Below are 12,814 nucleotides of genomic sequence, written 5' to 3'. Positions count from 1 at the left end.
ATCTCCTATAGCTCAGTGGAAGAGCATCCAAACAAGTAACTTCGATTCCGGTTGGGAGAACTTGGATTTTCTTTTTTTGAGTATGTCTGTATCACTGACTGAAAACATACCTCTATCATTTAATTCACCAGGGCCCAGTTGTTAAAGGCCCAGCCAATTAAGCTACTGCCGGGGGGGGTGGGGGGTGGGAGGGTACTCCTGTTAATTTTGGATAGGGGTGTGCCATGAAGTTTCTTGAACCCTAACCCTATTTAAGGACTGGGAGGGCAAAATCTGATACCCTTTTTAAGGCCCAAACCTGGAAAATGACACCCTATTAGGCGGGCGCTCTCACACCCCATTATTAGATAATAGAATTAGCTACCCTATCTAAGGACCAAATCTAGAAGCATACCTATATAGCCCATATATGGGAGTACCCCCCCAGGTTTTTTCTCTCCACCAGTTCCCCCTTTTCTTCCCTCTCCTTCGTATCTCTCACAGAGCCTGGAACAGGCTAATTGTAGGGTGTTAAATGTTAAGATGATTACTGTGGCCTATTAAATCATCATAAAATGTCCCTTTTGGCACTCTTCCATTTTGCTCTCTGACTGAGGTATGTCTTGAGGCTCTTGATCAACAATGTCAGGAAAGATTGGATCAATGGCTTTCCTCACAAGATCTTCTGCCAGTGCTGGTAACAATGCGCTGGATCAACAGAGAAAATAGTCTGTTAAGCTCCTTATCTAACACTTGGACAACCTCATCCCAGGCCTCAAGGCAAGTAAACGAGCTCGTCTATGGTAGTCTCCTACGCAGCCGTTCTTAGTGTCATCACACGTCATGCAAGAACGGCTGGGTAGGAGACTATATCTATGGAGGCTAGAGGCCAAGTGACAAAATCTCACTGGGTGACATCACCATTGACTATGTGCCAAGGCAGACTGGTGACAAGACTGACACTTGGAGTAAACTATGCCAAGTTTAAGGGAAAATCTGATTGATATACTGCAACTATAGCTACTAGCTATGTTTGCCATCAGTTGAGACATGTATTTCTCAAAAGCCTGGAAAGCAGTTTAGGCCAGAAAACTACTTTAAAGTAATTATACAGAAATTCATTAATTTTTATTTCCATAATGGGCCATATTAAAATCATTTTTTTTGTCCCATATTAAAATCATGGTCATGCCCAAAATAAAATCTCTTAATTTGGGACTTTTGAAAAATGCTTGTCCAGATCGAATTAAAAACACACCACTAATAAACACCTGTTAAGACAACTGGTCTCAGTTCAAAACTACGTGTAATACATGTACAAAAGGCAAAAATAAATCGGTTCTGCAGTGAGCAGTGCCATACCTTGTTTGAAATATAAATTATACTGATTAGTTGGACAGTTTGTAAAAATGATGCTAATTTTTGCGAGTTAATAGTAAAAGCAGAGTTTACAACCATTCACTAGTTGGGAAACCGCTGAAATGAAGTCAGATACTAAAAATAAGATCTTACTTTGCACAGGCAGGTGCACCATTCACTTCCAGCAGCCAGACGTGAAACTGGGTATCAACCATGAAATCAAATCCAAACAGCTGAAAACTGTGATATCCTAGGCCTTCTGTTGTCAATTCCTACAATCAGTTTAAAAAAAATGTTACAAAATTTTCTTAGCTTGAACCACAAGAGAGAATTCTCTTCCCTTTTTCTTCTGGATGGGACGCTAGTCCAGAACAAAGTTTACCACCCTGGGAATATCAACAAAAAACAAGCAAAACAATGCATGATGCATAAGATGATAACAAAATTGCCTCCCTTCCAATAAGCACAGCTATTCAAGCCTGTTTTCGACTGGCCACCCTATAATAGTAACGAGGGCTTGCTTAAAAAAGGAATACCTACTATTGTTAATAAGTATCCCTATGCAAACTAAACCATGCCAGTCAATGAGTAGTAAAATCAAATTGTTAGTTACAAAATATTTGCTCATAAAAGGGGTAAAGGTTTTGAGCCCTCTGTTACACATCTTCACAGAAATTATAAAGGGTTTTCCTGATACTTCTCCCTCAATCCCCTGATTTGGTACCTCTTAGGGGTAAAAAAAATTGTTCAGACCACGCCCACAAAACAGAATTCTGGCCCTTTCAGGGGGTTCTTTTCTAAACTTTCAACGATCACCCCCGTCACTTTTCTGTGGGAGTCCCGCAATGACAATGTCTTGGGACATTAAACGTTGTGTTACATACCGTACCATTCAGAAGGTAGCACGGATCAAAACATGAATGTACTAGAAAACAACTGTGTTTCCACCATAGAAGTGCCAAGTAACGTGGGAAGCGCAGAGGGGTTTGATTACAATCCAGTTCTAAATTTATATGCCACTTTCAATTACGAAAACGGACTTTCTGTTTGGGAACCTCGGAGCGGAAAAGTTGTAGCCCAAGTCAAGCATTTGGGCATGAACTTATTAGATACGTTGTTCCTGCCAGGGGATCGTGTTGGAATAAGCTCATTCAACTATCTAGATCGGGGAGCCATACACATATTTAACCTTTCTAAAGGCCAACCTGAACCAGCTGAACTCGTAATAGACGAAGATCTCCCCGTGCCCAACGCTGGAGCGCTCGCTTTGTCCCCAGAGAGGAATCTCCTTGTCACAGATCCAGTTTCAATTCGACCTCGTTATGGTGTACATGAAATCTTTATGGACTGGGATACTTTAAAAGTCCTTAAATCCAGGGAAATCATTCTTGGAGATGAGAACGGGGGTGTTTGGATGCTAAGCTGTTCACAGGATTTCCAGGTTTCAACATATATCGAATCGGCGGATGATTCTTATACCGCTATATCAACTGCAAAAGTGTGTTTTAACCCTGAAGGGGAGGTACAGATAGAGGAACAACAGACCATCACAAAGTACATGCTTGATGGGGAAGAAACAACAATTGAAAGAGTAGGTGGACTGGTCCATGATGGGCAAAACCTTATTATTGCAAATACTAGCCAAGAAGAAATTGTGTTACTGGAATCAATGATAGAAGGTAGCAATGCTCATTTGGTGGCATCAGATTGCGTCCCTTTTGGGCAAATGAGAATAAATCATGAAGGCCAGCTAATGGTCTCCAAAGGAACAGGAATATGCTCATTTGAGTATAAGTGCGACCCAAGGTCACTTCAAGATTTATGTCGCTGCAGTGTCAGGAAAACAATTCATACTGATTATCAGGTGAAACTTAACAGCTTGCCAATTTCATGCATGCTGAAAAACTACTTGCTATATAAGTAACTGACAAGGGAGTAACATAGTTGCTTAATGAATGATTGATAGAGTAGTTTTTAATTGCATGTTATAAAACCAAAACAAACAAATCAGACTGAATGCAAACAGAACAATGGACTAATAATCAATCCTCAAAGTACATTGTGTAACTGGAGCCAAAGATAATCTGAAATGTCAGTGGTCTCGTCCCGCTAACCCCGGGGGGTACTCCCACGCATTTTGGATAGGGGTGTGCCGCGAAGTTTCTTGAAACCTAACCCTATTTAAGGACTGCGAAGGCGAAAACTGATACCCCTTTTAAGGCCCAAACCCGGAAAATGACACCCTATTAGGCAGGCTCTTTCACACTCCATTATTAGATAATACAATTTAGCTACCCTATCAAAGGACCACACCAGGAATACCGTAACAAAAGGGTAAAAAAAGATACCCTACGTAAGGACCGAGAACTTCAAACACCATACCCTATTCTGCGGCACGTACCTATATAGCCCATATATGGGAGTACCCCCCCCCCCCCCCCCCCCGGGCCGCTAACCCACAGGAGGCACAGGTTAAGGGTGTACATGCTCTGTGGATTAGGGAGAGGAGATGGCCGACATTCAGACTAGGGCCAAGGACAGGGAAATGTGTGCAAGCAAGTTGCAACCTGGTTTAGTTTCTCATTGGTCAAGAAAGTGGAGTGAGTTGCCTAACAATCACAGAGCACAGTAATGCCAAACAAACAAATGCAAATAACTTTTTAAGAGGCCTTGGCGCCAGGGGACAAGTGATTATCCTTATAAGGACAACATTTAGATTGTACAATTTTTTTAAACTGTTGGTTGTCCTATTAAATTTTTTGTCATATGGCCTGCAGCAAAAAATCCACATATTTTCTTTGGAGTTTGGTTGAAGTTTTGATAGAACCAAACACCAAGTAACTTAAAATTCAACATAGACAATGGCAGATGCAGAGTGGCAAAGCTTTGGCAGGAGGAGCACAGCAACAAACTTCTTTTGTTTTGTTTGTTTGTTTGTTTTTGGCGTACAACACTGAACGCTAATGGGACATTTTCATTGTGGCATCATTTTACTACAACTACCAGAATCCTTCTGGTTTTTGTTTTCTCATGCTAATTAGAGCTATTGTTCTTTGCTGTCCACTGGGATTACAAAATTTGAATTTGAAAAGGAAAACGAAATGAATTCTGGTAGTTGTAGTAAGATGACGCCATCATGAAAATGACCCATTGTATTTGTTGGTTGAGTTTCAGAAAGTCTAATAGGCATTAATTTAATTTAATTTAATATTGTAACTATTTTTTTCTTTGGTAAATAAGGTTAGTATCTTAAGTTGATATTGTTAGAATTGAAAGTAGAGTTTAGTATTCTAGAGTTAATAAAATTAATTTAAAAAAATTAAAAAAAAAAAGAGTTTCAGGAAATCAAAATGTGGAGTGACACAACTAAAGAATTGCGGCAACTTGATAAGGAGTTACCCACGTGGAACGGTATTAAACCGTATCATTTTCATATGTACAAGCGTTTCCACGACTTTCGATCAGTGGTCAAAACCGGGATGGCTTGGGAACGAGAATGTCTCAGGACATAAAACGTAGTCTTACACAACGTACCTTCGGTGTAAACACAGAAGCAATGAAGGTAATAGCGAACAACTGTGTTTCTACCATAGAAATTCCGAGTAAAATCGCATATGCAACTGGATTTGATTACAATCCAGTTTTGAATTTGTTTGCCACTTTCAATTACGAGGATGCACTTGCTGTTTGGAATCCTGTAAGTGGAAAAGTTGTCGCCGAATGGGACGATTACGGCGAAAACAACCGCGACACCTTATTTTTGCCAGGGGATCGTGTCGCAGTAAGCTCATCTGAAAGATTACATGGGGGACACATACTTATCTTTAAGCTTGCCTTTGGAGAAGAAAAATCTGAACCAGCTAAATTTGAAGAGGACGAAGTCAGTCTTGAGATGTCCTACCCGGGAGCTATCACTTTAACTCCAACGAAGAATCTTCTTGTCACAGCTGACCCATTAAATGGGCGTGAAGGTGTTTATGAAGTCTTTATGGATTGGGACAACGGAAAAATCCTTAAGTCTAGAGAAATTATACCTGCAGAGGACGAAGAGATCGGAACTGGAATTTCACTGCTATGCTGTTCTCAGGATTTCAAGGTTACAACATTCGTCCATGAAACGTCCGTTTTATCAACTGCAAAAGTGTCTTTTAACTCCGAAGGGGAGGTACAGTTAGGGGAACAACGGACCATCACATATTACACGCTTGATGGAGAAGAAAAAAAGATCGGTCACTACGTTTGTGGACTGCTCCATGACGGAGAAAATCTGATCATTTCAAATGAAGATGAAATTGTGTTACTGGAGTCAATGACAGAAGGGAGCAATGCACATTTGATCGCATCAGATATCAACCCTTCCGGGCATATCAAAATTAATAGTGAAGGTGAAATAATGGTCTGCGAAGAAACAGTGATAAAGTTGTTTGAGTACAAGTGTAATCCGAGGTCCCTTCAAGCTTTATGCAGGCGTAACATCAGGAAAATAGTTCATGCTGATTATCATGAAAAAGTGAACAGCTGGACAATACCGGACATACTGAAACATTATTTGTTGTACAAGTAGCAGTGGTATATATACATATACAATATAAGAAGCTCTAATTTATACAGAAACTAAGGAGTAAACCTAACAATTGTGTATTCTTCATTAGTTAGTTTTTGCATTCAACCCTAGGAACTGACCCTCGCTATCATTTCGACAAATGAACACCCAACTGGAACAATATATGAGTTTGTCTGCTTTCGTCTTAATCCTTTGGTACAGTCTTGCCTCTCTTACATGAAAAACCTAAACCTTCTCGGACTAGAATACGTGGGTTGAGTTTTTTGTTGGTTCTCTTCCCTGTTCTGAGAGGTTTTTCTCTGGTTGCTCTGGTTTTCCCCTCTCCACAAAACTCAACATTTCCAAATTCCAATTCGATCTGGAGTATCCCCAGTTAATGCTCTGCGCTAAATACAGTGACAAATAAAGGGGGGTTCTTTTTCAACTCCGTATGACCCATTCTGTATTATCAAAAACCATCACGGGTAAATTTGAAATAATGCTATTGATGGTCCAGTTGACAAGCCCTATCTCTTTTGTAGATAAACAGACAACATATTTATACTTTGCACACCCGGTGAATGAAAGTCACAGACTAAAACCCAACATTTCATTGTTTGAGCACCGAAAACTGTATAAATATACTTAAATCAGTTTCATCTAAGTTTTTGGACACTTGCAAAACCTGACCAAATAATGTTCCTGCGAATGTTTTCGAAAGTAAACTTTAAGCTACGGCTGTGTAAACAGTCCATGTAATTGCATTAAATTGTGTCTACACTAAAAGCTACTGAATTAGCAGTTATTTAAGTCACACTAAATTGTGTGCACATTGATCGTGCATAGTTTGCTTCAAAAAAACAATATTCAATACAAAGTAAAGTAAGACTTGTTTTAAGTCCAACTTCTGTTAGTAATAGCTGATCTAGGGGAAGCTGTCGTTGCTCAGCTTTCCAAGTATACACCTCTTGGTCTCACATTTTGAACTACTGAAGCCGATTATGGCACTCTTTATCAAAGACGCCTGTTCGTTGTTAACTGTTAACCACGAAATATTTTGAATAGTACATCAACACAGCATACACACGCAACGGTACATTTAGATGAATATCTGTTCGGTGGCCTAAATCACCTCTGAAGTTTGGATTAAATCGTGAAGAAAAACTGATGTTTTCTTTGGTGTCTTGTCACCTAAACCTTTAGTAACAATACAAAATTAATACCTCTTATTTTTGGAGAGACGAAAAATGTCTTAAAGCGCGGGATAAAGGTCAGCTAGAGTTTTCGTTAAACTAACAGCAGCTCATACGGATCTGTTCCCTGCAATTTTTTTGCGAGGTAAAATTTCATCTTAGGGAGTGTTCATTATTTATGGGGAGGGGGGCGGGGGGGCTGCCAAATGGGGAAACGGAACGCTTGGAACTTTTTGTGCCCCCCTCAATGATGAAGGATAACTTTTTTTGCCTCCCCCCCCCCCCCCAGCTAGAACATGTAAACGTTTTTGACCCCCTCCCCTCATGATGCATTTATTATCAGACCATACTCTCATCCTCCACTTAGTGCTTTACTCGCCTGCCTTTTGCTTGCTCCGCTAGCAGTAGAAGAAACTATTACGTATGTTAATGTACAGGTTGAAGTGATACAAAGTGTAATCACTAGTCTGGAAAATACCACAAGGCAGCCAAAGAGGGTGTTTGTGCAACTGGCAGACACTCAAAAAAAGTGGAGTGAGTAGGAGGCGGAAAGAGGCCAAGAGAAAGGCAAAACAGAGGAAAGAAAAGAGAAAAAGACCGTGCCAAGCTGCAGTTGTGGAGTCCTTGACTGGGCAAAGTGCAGAAGAAGTTATATTGCCACTGTCAGATGACATGATCTGCCTGCAAAACACTGACAGCCTTCACCCAACCGTTCTAGTGAAAGGCCTAGATCAACTTATTTCTGAGGGCGGCCTATCTGTTGGTGCAGCCAGTGAAATCCAAACATATCTAACTAGCAAATCCATTGAATGGAACCCATTTGCTGTGTAAACTATTGGTGTGAGATTATGGTTTGATTTACTGTGGTATAAGTACATTAAGTGTCATGCAGTTCTGGAAGAATTTAAAAAAACCCAAAATTAATGATATCAACCTTCAAACTTGTCTCCCCCCCCCCTCTTCCCCAGATCCAGAGCAAAACCTTTCTGACCCCCCCTAAATAGGGGAGTAAACTTTGCTTGCCCCCCCCTCCCATTTGCCAGCCCCCCCCCCCCCCCCCCCCATAAATAATGAACACTCCCTTAAAAATCCGAACGGATCAGACTGTGTTAGCGTACACAAAAAAAAGATCTTGGAAAACAAAAAAATCATAGCTGGGGAATTTTCTTAATATTCTCTTTGGCCACACCCAGTATTTCACAAAATACGCTACAAATAAATAAAAAAATTTGCTACAAATAACTCCTAGACTGAACTTTTATAAAAAGAACTTTTCTCTATTGCTAAGTGACTTAAAGATTATGTTCAAAGGAAAACACCTGTTGTCACTTAGCGTCATTCTCCTAACCACCATGATCTCCTTTTCGTGAAAAAACGAAAAATTCTCATACGCCAGACAGTCAAGGCACTGGCCCCTAGAACATTTCTCTGCAATCCGCTTTTTTTTTTAAGTTCTTTTCGTAGTGTGCATAACTGCGACATAACTCCACAGTTTTCATTTATTTACTTATATTTATATATTTACAATAATAATAATAATGATGATGATGATGATGATGAAGTTTCTTTATTCACCAGGCTTAAGGAAGGTGCCTACTATTGTTACTGCGCATACGTTCTGCGCATCTGGAGATACTCGCGTTTCCTATGGGTGGTGCCTACTATTACAGGGGTATTTTTGCGCGCTTTAAAACTATGCGGAGAAAGCAGAACTTAGCAAATGATTCTGGTAACCAAAAAGAAAATTGGGGGTAACCTTGCATTTTTCAGAGATAATAAAGCTTCAATTTGGAAAAAAGTGCCATACATTGCTTTGCATTTTGCTGCTTTTTAGAATAATTGTTGCTTAGTTATCTCTAAAAAATGCATGGTTACCTCCAATTTTCTTTTTGGATTTCAATAGCCGCTACCAAGATCTGCTTTTCCCGCTTAGTGACAAACCGTTCAAAAATACTTCGCTATTAGTAGGCACTGTCCTTAAATTAAAACATGACATCACATTTCTTTCACATACGACTGCATTCAAATCCTAGCGGCATGCAGGGTTACTCCCACATCGCGGAATTTTTTTTCTGACTGGTTTCAATTTTTAGCCACAGGTCTGGGACGACGTTAATGTTGCATTACACGTTGTCTTATATAAAGTACTTTACGATCAAGCCTACCAAAGCAGGAAAAAGATGAAGGTGCTCGCAAACAACTGTGTTTCCAAAATAAAGGTCCCAATAAGAGTGGAGACGGCAACTACAGTTGACTACAGCCCAGTATTAGACGTATATGTCACTTGCAATATCGATGAAGGAGTTTCTGTCTGGGATCCTGAGAGCAGAAAAATAATCGCGAGATTCAGAGATGTGGGCGAAGGATTCTGTGACACGCTATTTCTACCAGGGGACCGTGTTGGAGTGAGCTCATCCGAAGGAAACCACGGAGGAACCGTAAAGATATATACCTTTGACAAAAACAGATCGAAAACAACTAAATTCAAGACTATAGGAAAAAAGCATCTGAAGATGAGCTATCCAGGAGCGCTCGCTTTGTCTCCAGACAAGAAGCTTCTTATCACAGATGCCTTCAATCCTGGCGAAGGTGTTTATGAAATCTCAATGGACTGGAATGACTTAAAAGTCCTTCAATCTAGAGAAATTATTCCAGGGGATGAGGAAACCGAATATCCAATTTCACTGTTGTGCTGTTCCCAAGATTTCAAGGTTGCAACATACATTCCAGAGGAGTCCGTTTTGTCAACTGCAAAAGTTTGTTTGAACCCCGAAGGGAAGACGGAAGTCGTGGAGCAATGTGACATCACATATTACATGCTTAACGGGGAAAAAAGAGAGATTGGTGAGAATGTCAATGGGCTTGTCCACGATGGACAAAATCTCATCATCGCAAACGAAGAAGAAATTGTGTTACTGGAGTCAATGACAGAAGGTAGCAATGCACATTTGATCGCATCAAATATAACACCATCAGGGCAAATGAGAATAAATCACGAAGGTCAGTTGATGGTCTGCGAAGAAAACGTCATCAAGTTGTTTGAATACAGCTGTAATCCAAGGTCCCTTCAAGGTTTATGCAGGCTCAAGATCAGGAGAATAATTCATGCTGATTATCGTGAAAGAGTGAACAACTTGGAAATTCCTGTCACACTGAAAGATTACTTGTTATATAAGTGACCTTAATACATCAGTAATATTGGGGGGGGGGGGGGGGGGGACAGGAACTCCCCTGTTTTAGCTTTTATGGTGTGGCATCCAATCATGCATGGCCTTTGGGCAGCTTTGGTCTGATTTTGGCATACTGCGTTAAAGTAGGGTGTAGTTGTTTTGCCTGTTAGGCCTGAAAGAGGAGAAAGTTATAGTTCAACTTAACAGTGATGTATGAAAATTCAATCATGCTATTGGTTTTGTGCATGTTATGATTTGCCCTTTCCCATGATCTATTATTAAATATTAATAACAATAATAGTGATGATAATCATGATACAATATTACATTATGTAAACTGTAAATGGTTTGAACCCAGCCAGGAGTCATATCATAAATGGGCATTTTTTTTATTTTAGTATTTCAACTGAAAACTGCTCCATAGTTTCTGCCGCTCCTTGTTATTGTAAGTAACCATTTTTCCCATGTGAAAAGAAAAAACTTACAAAGAAAAGACGATTGGACCACATGCATAAGTAAGAGTTTTTCTCATTTTTTTTATACAGCTATTTCAATTAACGTTGTCAGATTAAAATCAAGCTAAAAGACAAGACTGCAATGTTTTGTGGGATTATTTTTTATGAATAATTTCATCAAAATCATTCCTGCACATGCAGGTCATTGTACTGCTAATTACAACCTACTGTTTTCTCCAGGCATGACTGATTTTGATTAATTTATTCATGAAAATCCCACGTAAACTTTCGGTCTTGTCTTTTAGCTTTATGCTTTGAACCAACAACGTTAACTGAAATAGCTGTATACACATAACTGTCAGAAACCAAAGGAAAGAATTTTTGTGTTGTATGCACTTTGAAAGATATGTATTGATCTGAACAAGATTTGACACCCTAAAAGGTCTCATTGCCAGCCTCACTCTGAAGCCTCATAACGCTTACCAAGTGAGCCAAGCTTCGCCGCAGAGGTTAACGCATTTCTTCCCGATCATCTCAATGGGTGATAGTCAGATGTAGATTACTACTGGGGACAAGGCTGACTTGTTGCTAGTTAATGGCTTACCATAAGTTATGTAAGTATATAATGTCATTATTTGCCAAATGTTATATCGAAGACTTAGTTTTCCCAGGGTCCAACAAGTCAGGACACATGTAAAGTTGTTCAAAACCAACTTACATATCAAATTATTTTAAGATAAACTGTAAGTTGTAAAAACAGGAGGTGAAAGTAGCTTTTCATTTGAAGAGGTTCATAAACTTATCCTCCATAGATTGAGAGATGTGACATCCACTTGTATCAAGGATGTAAATGTATTTGTATGTGCCAGATATATTTTTGTTTCACTGAGTTGCAAAGCAATAATGCTGTTAGCTTGTTAATACAGACATTTCCAATGACAAGAAGTTTTGTTTACAACTACTTTTTCTTTTCCCAGGGAAGCTATTTTTGATTGAAGGAAATAGAAATGTATTGACTGAACACCCCTCTATATGAAACCCTGTTGTAAATTTTATTTAAACTTTTATTTAAACACACTACCCTATTTGTCTATACCTTTTTGCTAATTCATTATCTATGCACTTTACTTATTTTACTACAAACGTAATACCAGATGTTTTCAATAAACAATTTAAAATGAAAACAAGCGATAATAATTTTGACTAAATTATGTTTCGATGACTCAGGGTCACCATTTTCAAAGTTGTGTAAGTCCACATTGATTGGACTCCTGAACCACGCCACTTACACAACTTTGAAAATGGTGAGATGGAGTCATCGTAACCTCAGTCAACATTATTATCACTTGTTCTTATTTTAAATTGCATAGGTAATAATTTGTTATATTAACTTGTATTATCTCTACTTTGTTTAATCATTCTTAGTATATAAAATTTACAGGTACACCTGTAAATGAGCTCATTGCTCATTCTGCTTAACATTACCAAATAAAATACCACTACTACTACTAAATTCTGTTTGCTCCCAATTCACTTGTTGCTCCCAAGGCAAGGGAGCCTGAGGTGACAAGCAAGGCAGCTCTCTAATCAGCACAAACATATTCATATCAGGCCTTTCATTCGCCTTTCTTGCAAAATACAAAGCATTGTGGTTGCGGTAATATTAAAGAGGCAAGATACAGTGGTCAATTTTGTGGACACCAGGCATTGACCACACTGCATAGTACTCTTCTTTCCACTAATTATTAGGTCAAGATGTGGTTCAATCACCTTCAGCTAGTCAAGGAGAGAGGGGCAAAGAGGGGACTCAAACGAGAGCAAGGAAGAGAGGTATGTAAAAAGTGTTTGATTTGATAACAAAAACATACACCACTATTAATTATCTGGCTTGTAAACCTAGAAAGTAAAAATTTCATTTTTATCACATTATTTATATTTCAGCAAAAAAGCACCAAAGCACTGCAAAGGGTAGAGATGCTGATGATGAAGAGGAGCCTTCAAACTGTCCATGCAGAGCAGAAGTGATCTGGTATGATAAAGATGATGTGTGCCCATACAAATGGTTCCACTTCCAATGTGTTGGTCATACCTCAAGAACCATTCCTCTAGGAAAAT

General features: G+C 39.2%; 5 protein-coding genes across 5 annotated transcripts in view; 4 read left to right on the top strand and 1 right to left on the bottom strand.

The window, feature by feature from the left end:
• Positions 1 to 114: 114 nt before the first annotated feature.
• The window catches only part of LOC146473318 (tubulin--tyrosine ligase-like), a 32,630-nt gene continuing 19,930 nt past the window's right edge, over positions 115 to 12,814 (bottom strand). Inside the window, exons 8-9 of the mRNA XM_085118561.1 lie at positions 1,492 to 1,610; positions 115 to 687 (exon numbers count right to left, since the gene is read on the bottom strand). Of these exons, the coding sequence (XP_084974687.1) occupies positions 540 to 687; positions 1,492 to 1,610 (267 nt within the window). The 3' untranslated portion in view covers positions 115 to 539. The remainder of the gene's footprint in view (positions 688 to 1,491; positions 1,611 to 12,814) is intronic.
• LOC146473324 (uncharacterized) lies at positions 2,104 to 3,270 on the top strand. The gene has a single exon (XM_085118568.1). It carries the CDS (start codon positions 2,255 to 2,257, stop codon positions 3,260 to 3,262), a length of 1,008 nt encoding a protein of 335 aa, XP_084974694.1. The 5' UTR covers positions 2,104 to 2,254; the 3' UTR covers positions 3,263 to 3,270.
• Positions 4,835 to 7,049, top strand: LOC146473323 (uncharacterized). The gene has a single exon (XM_085118563.1). The coding sequence runs from the start codon at positions 4,835 to 4,837 to the stop codon at positions 5,900 to 5,902; it is 1,068 nt and encodes a 355-aa protein (XP_084974689.1). The 3' UTR covers positions 5,903 to 7,049.
• Positions 8,683 to 12,210, top strand: LOC146473322 (uncharacterized). The gene has a single exon (XM_085118523.1). The coding sequence runs from the start codon at positions 9,255 to 9,257 to the stop codon at positions 10,251 to 10,253; it is 999 nt and encodes a 332-aa protein (XP_084974649.1). The 5' UTR covers positions 8,683 to 9,254; the 3' UTR covers positions 10,254 to 12,210.
• The window catches only part of LOC146473321 (inhibitor of growth protein 1-like), a 682-nt gene continuing 322 nt past the window's right edge, over positions 12,455 to 12,814 (top strand). The window contains exons 1-2 of the mRNA XM_085118632.1: positions 12,455 to 12,529; positions 12,619 to 12,814. The exon at positions 12,619 to 12,814 is cut by the window's right edge and continues 12 nt beyond it. Coding sequence (XP_084974758.1) covers positions 12,455 to 12,529; positions 12,619 to 12,814 — 271 coding nt within the window. The remainder of the gene's footprint in view (positions 12,530 to 12,618) is intronic.

This window comes from Pavona decussata, unplaced genomic scaffold (assembly GCF_977016875.1).
Source record: "Pavona decussata unplaced genomic scaffold, jaPavDecu1.1 SCAFFOLD_94, whole genome shotgun sequence".
Classification (NCBI taxonomy): Eukaryota; Metazoa; Cnidaria; class Anthozoa; order Scleractinia; family Agariciidae; genus Pavona; species Pavona decussata.
This window is presented reverse-complemented; position numbering and strand designations above follow the sequence as displayed.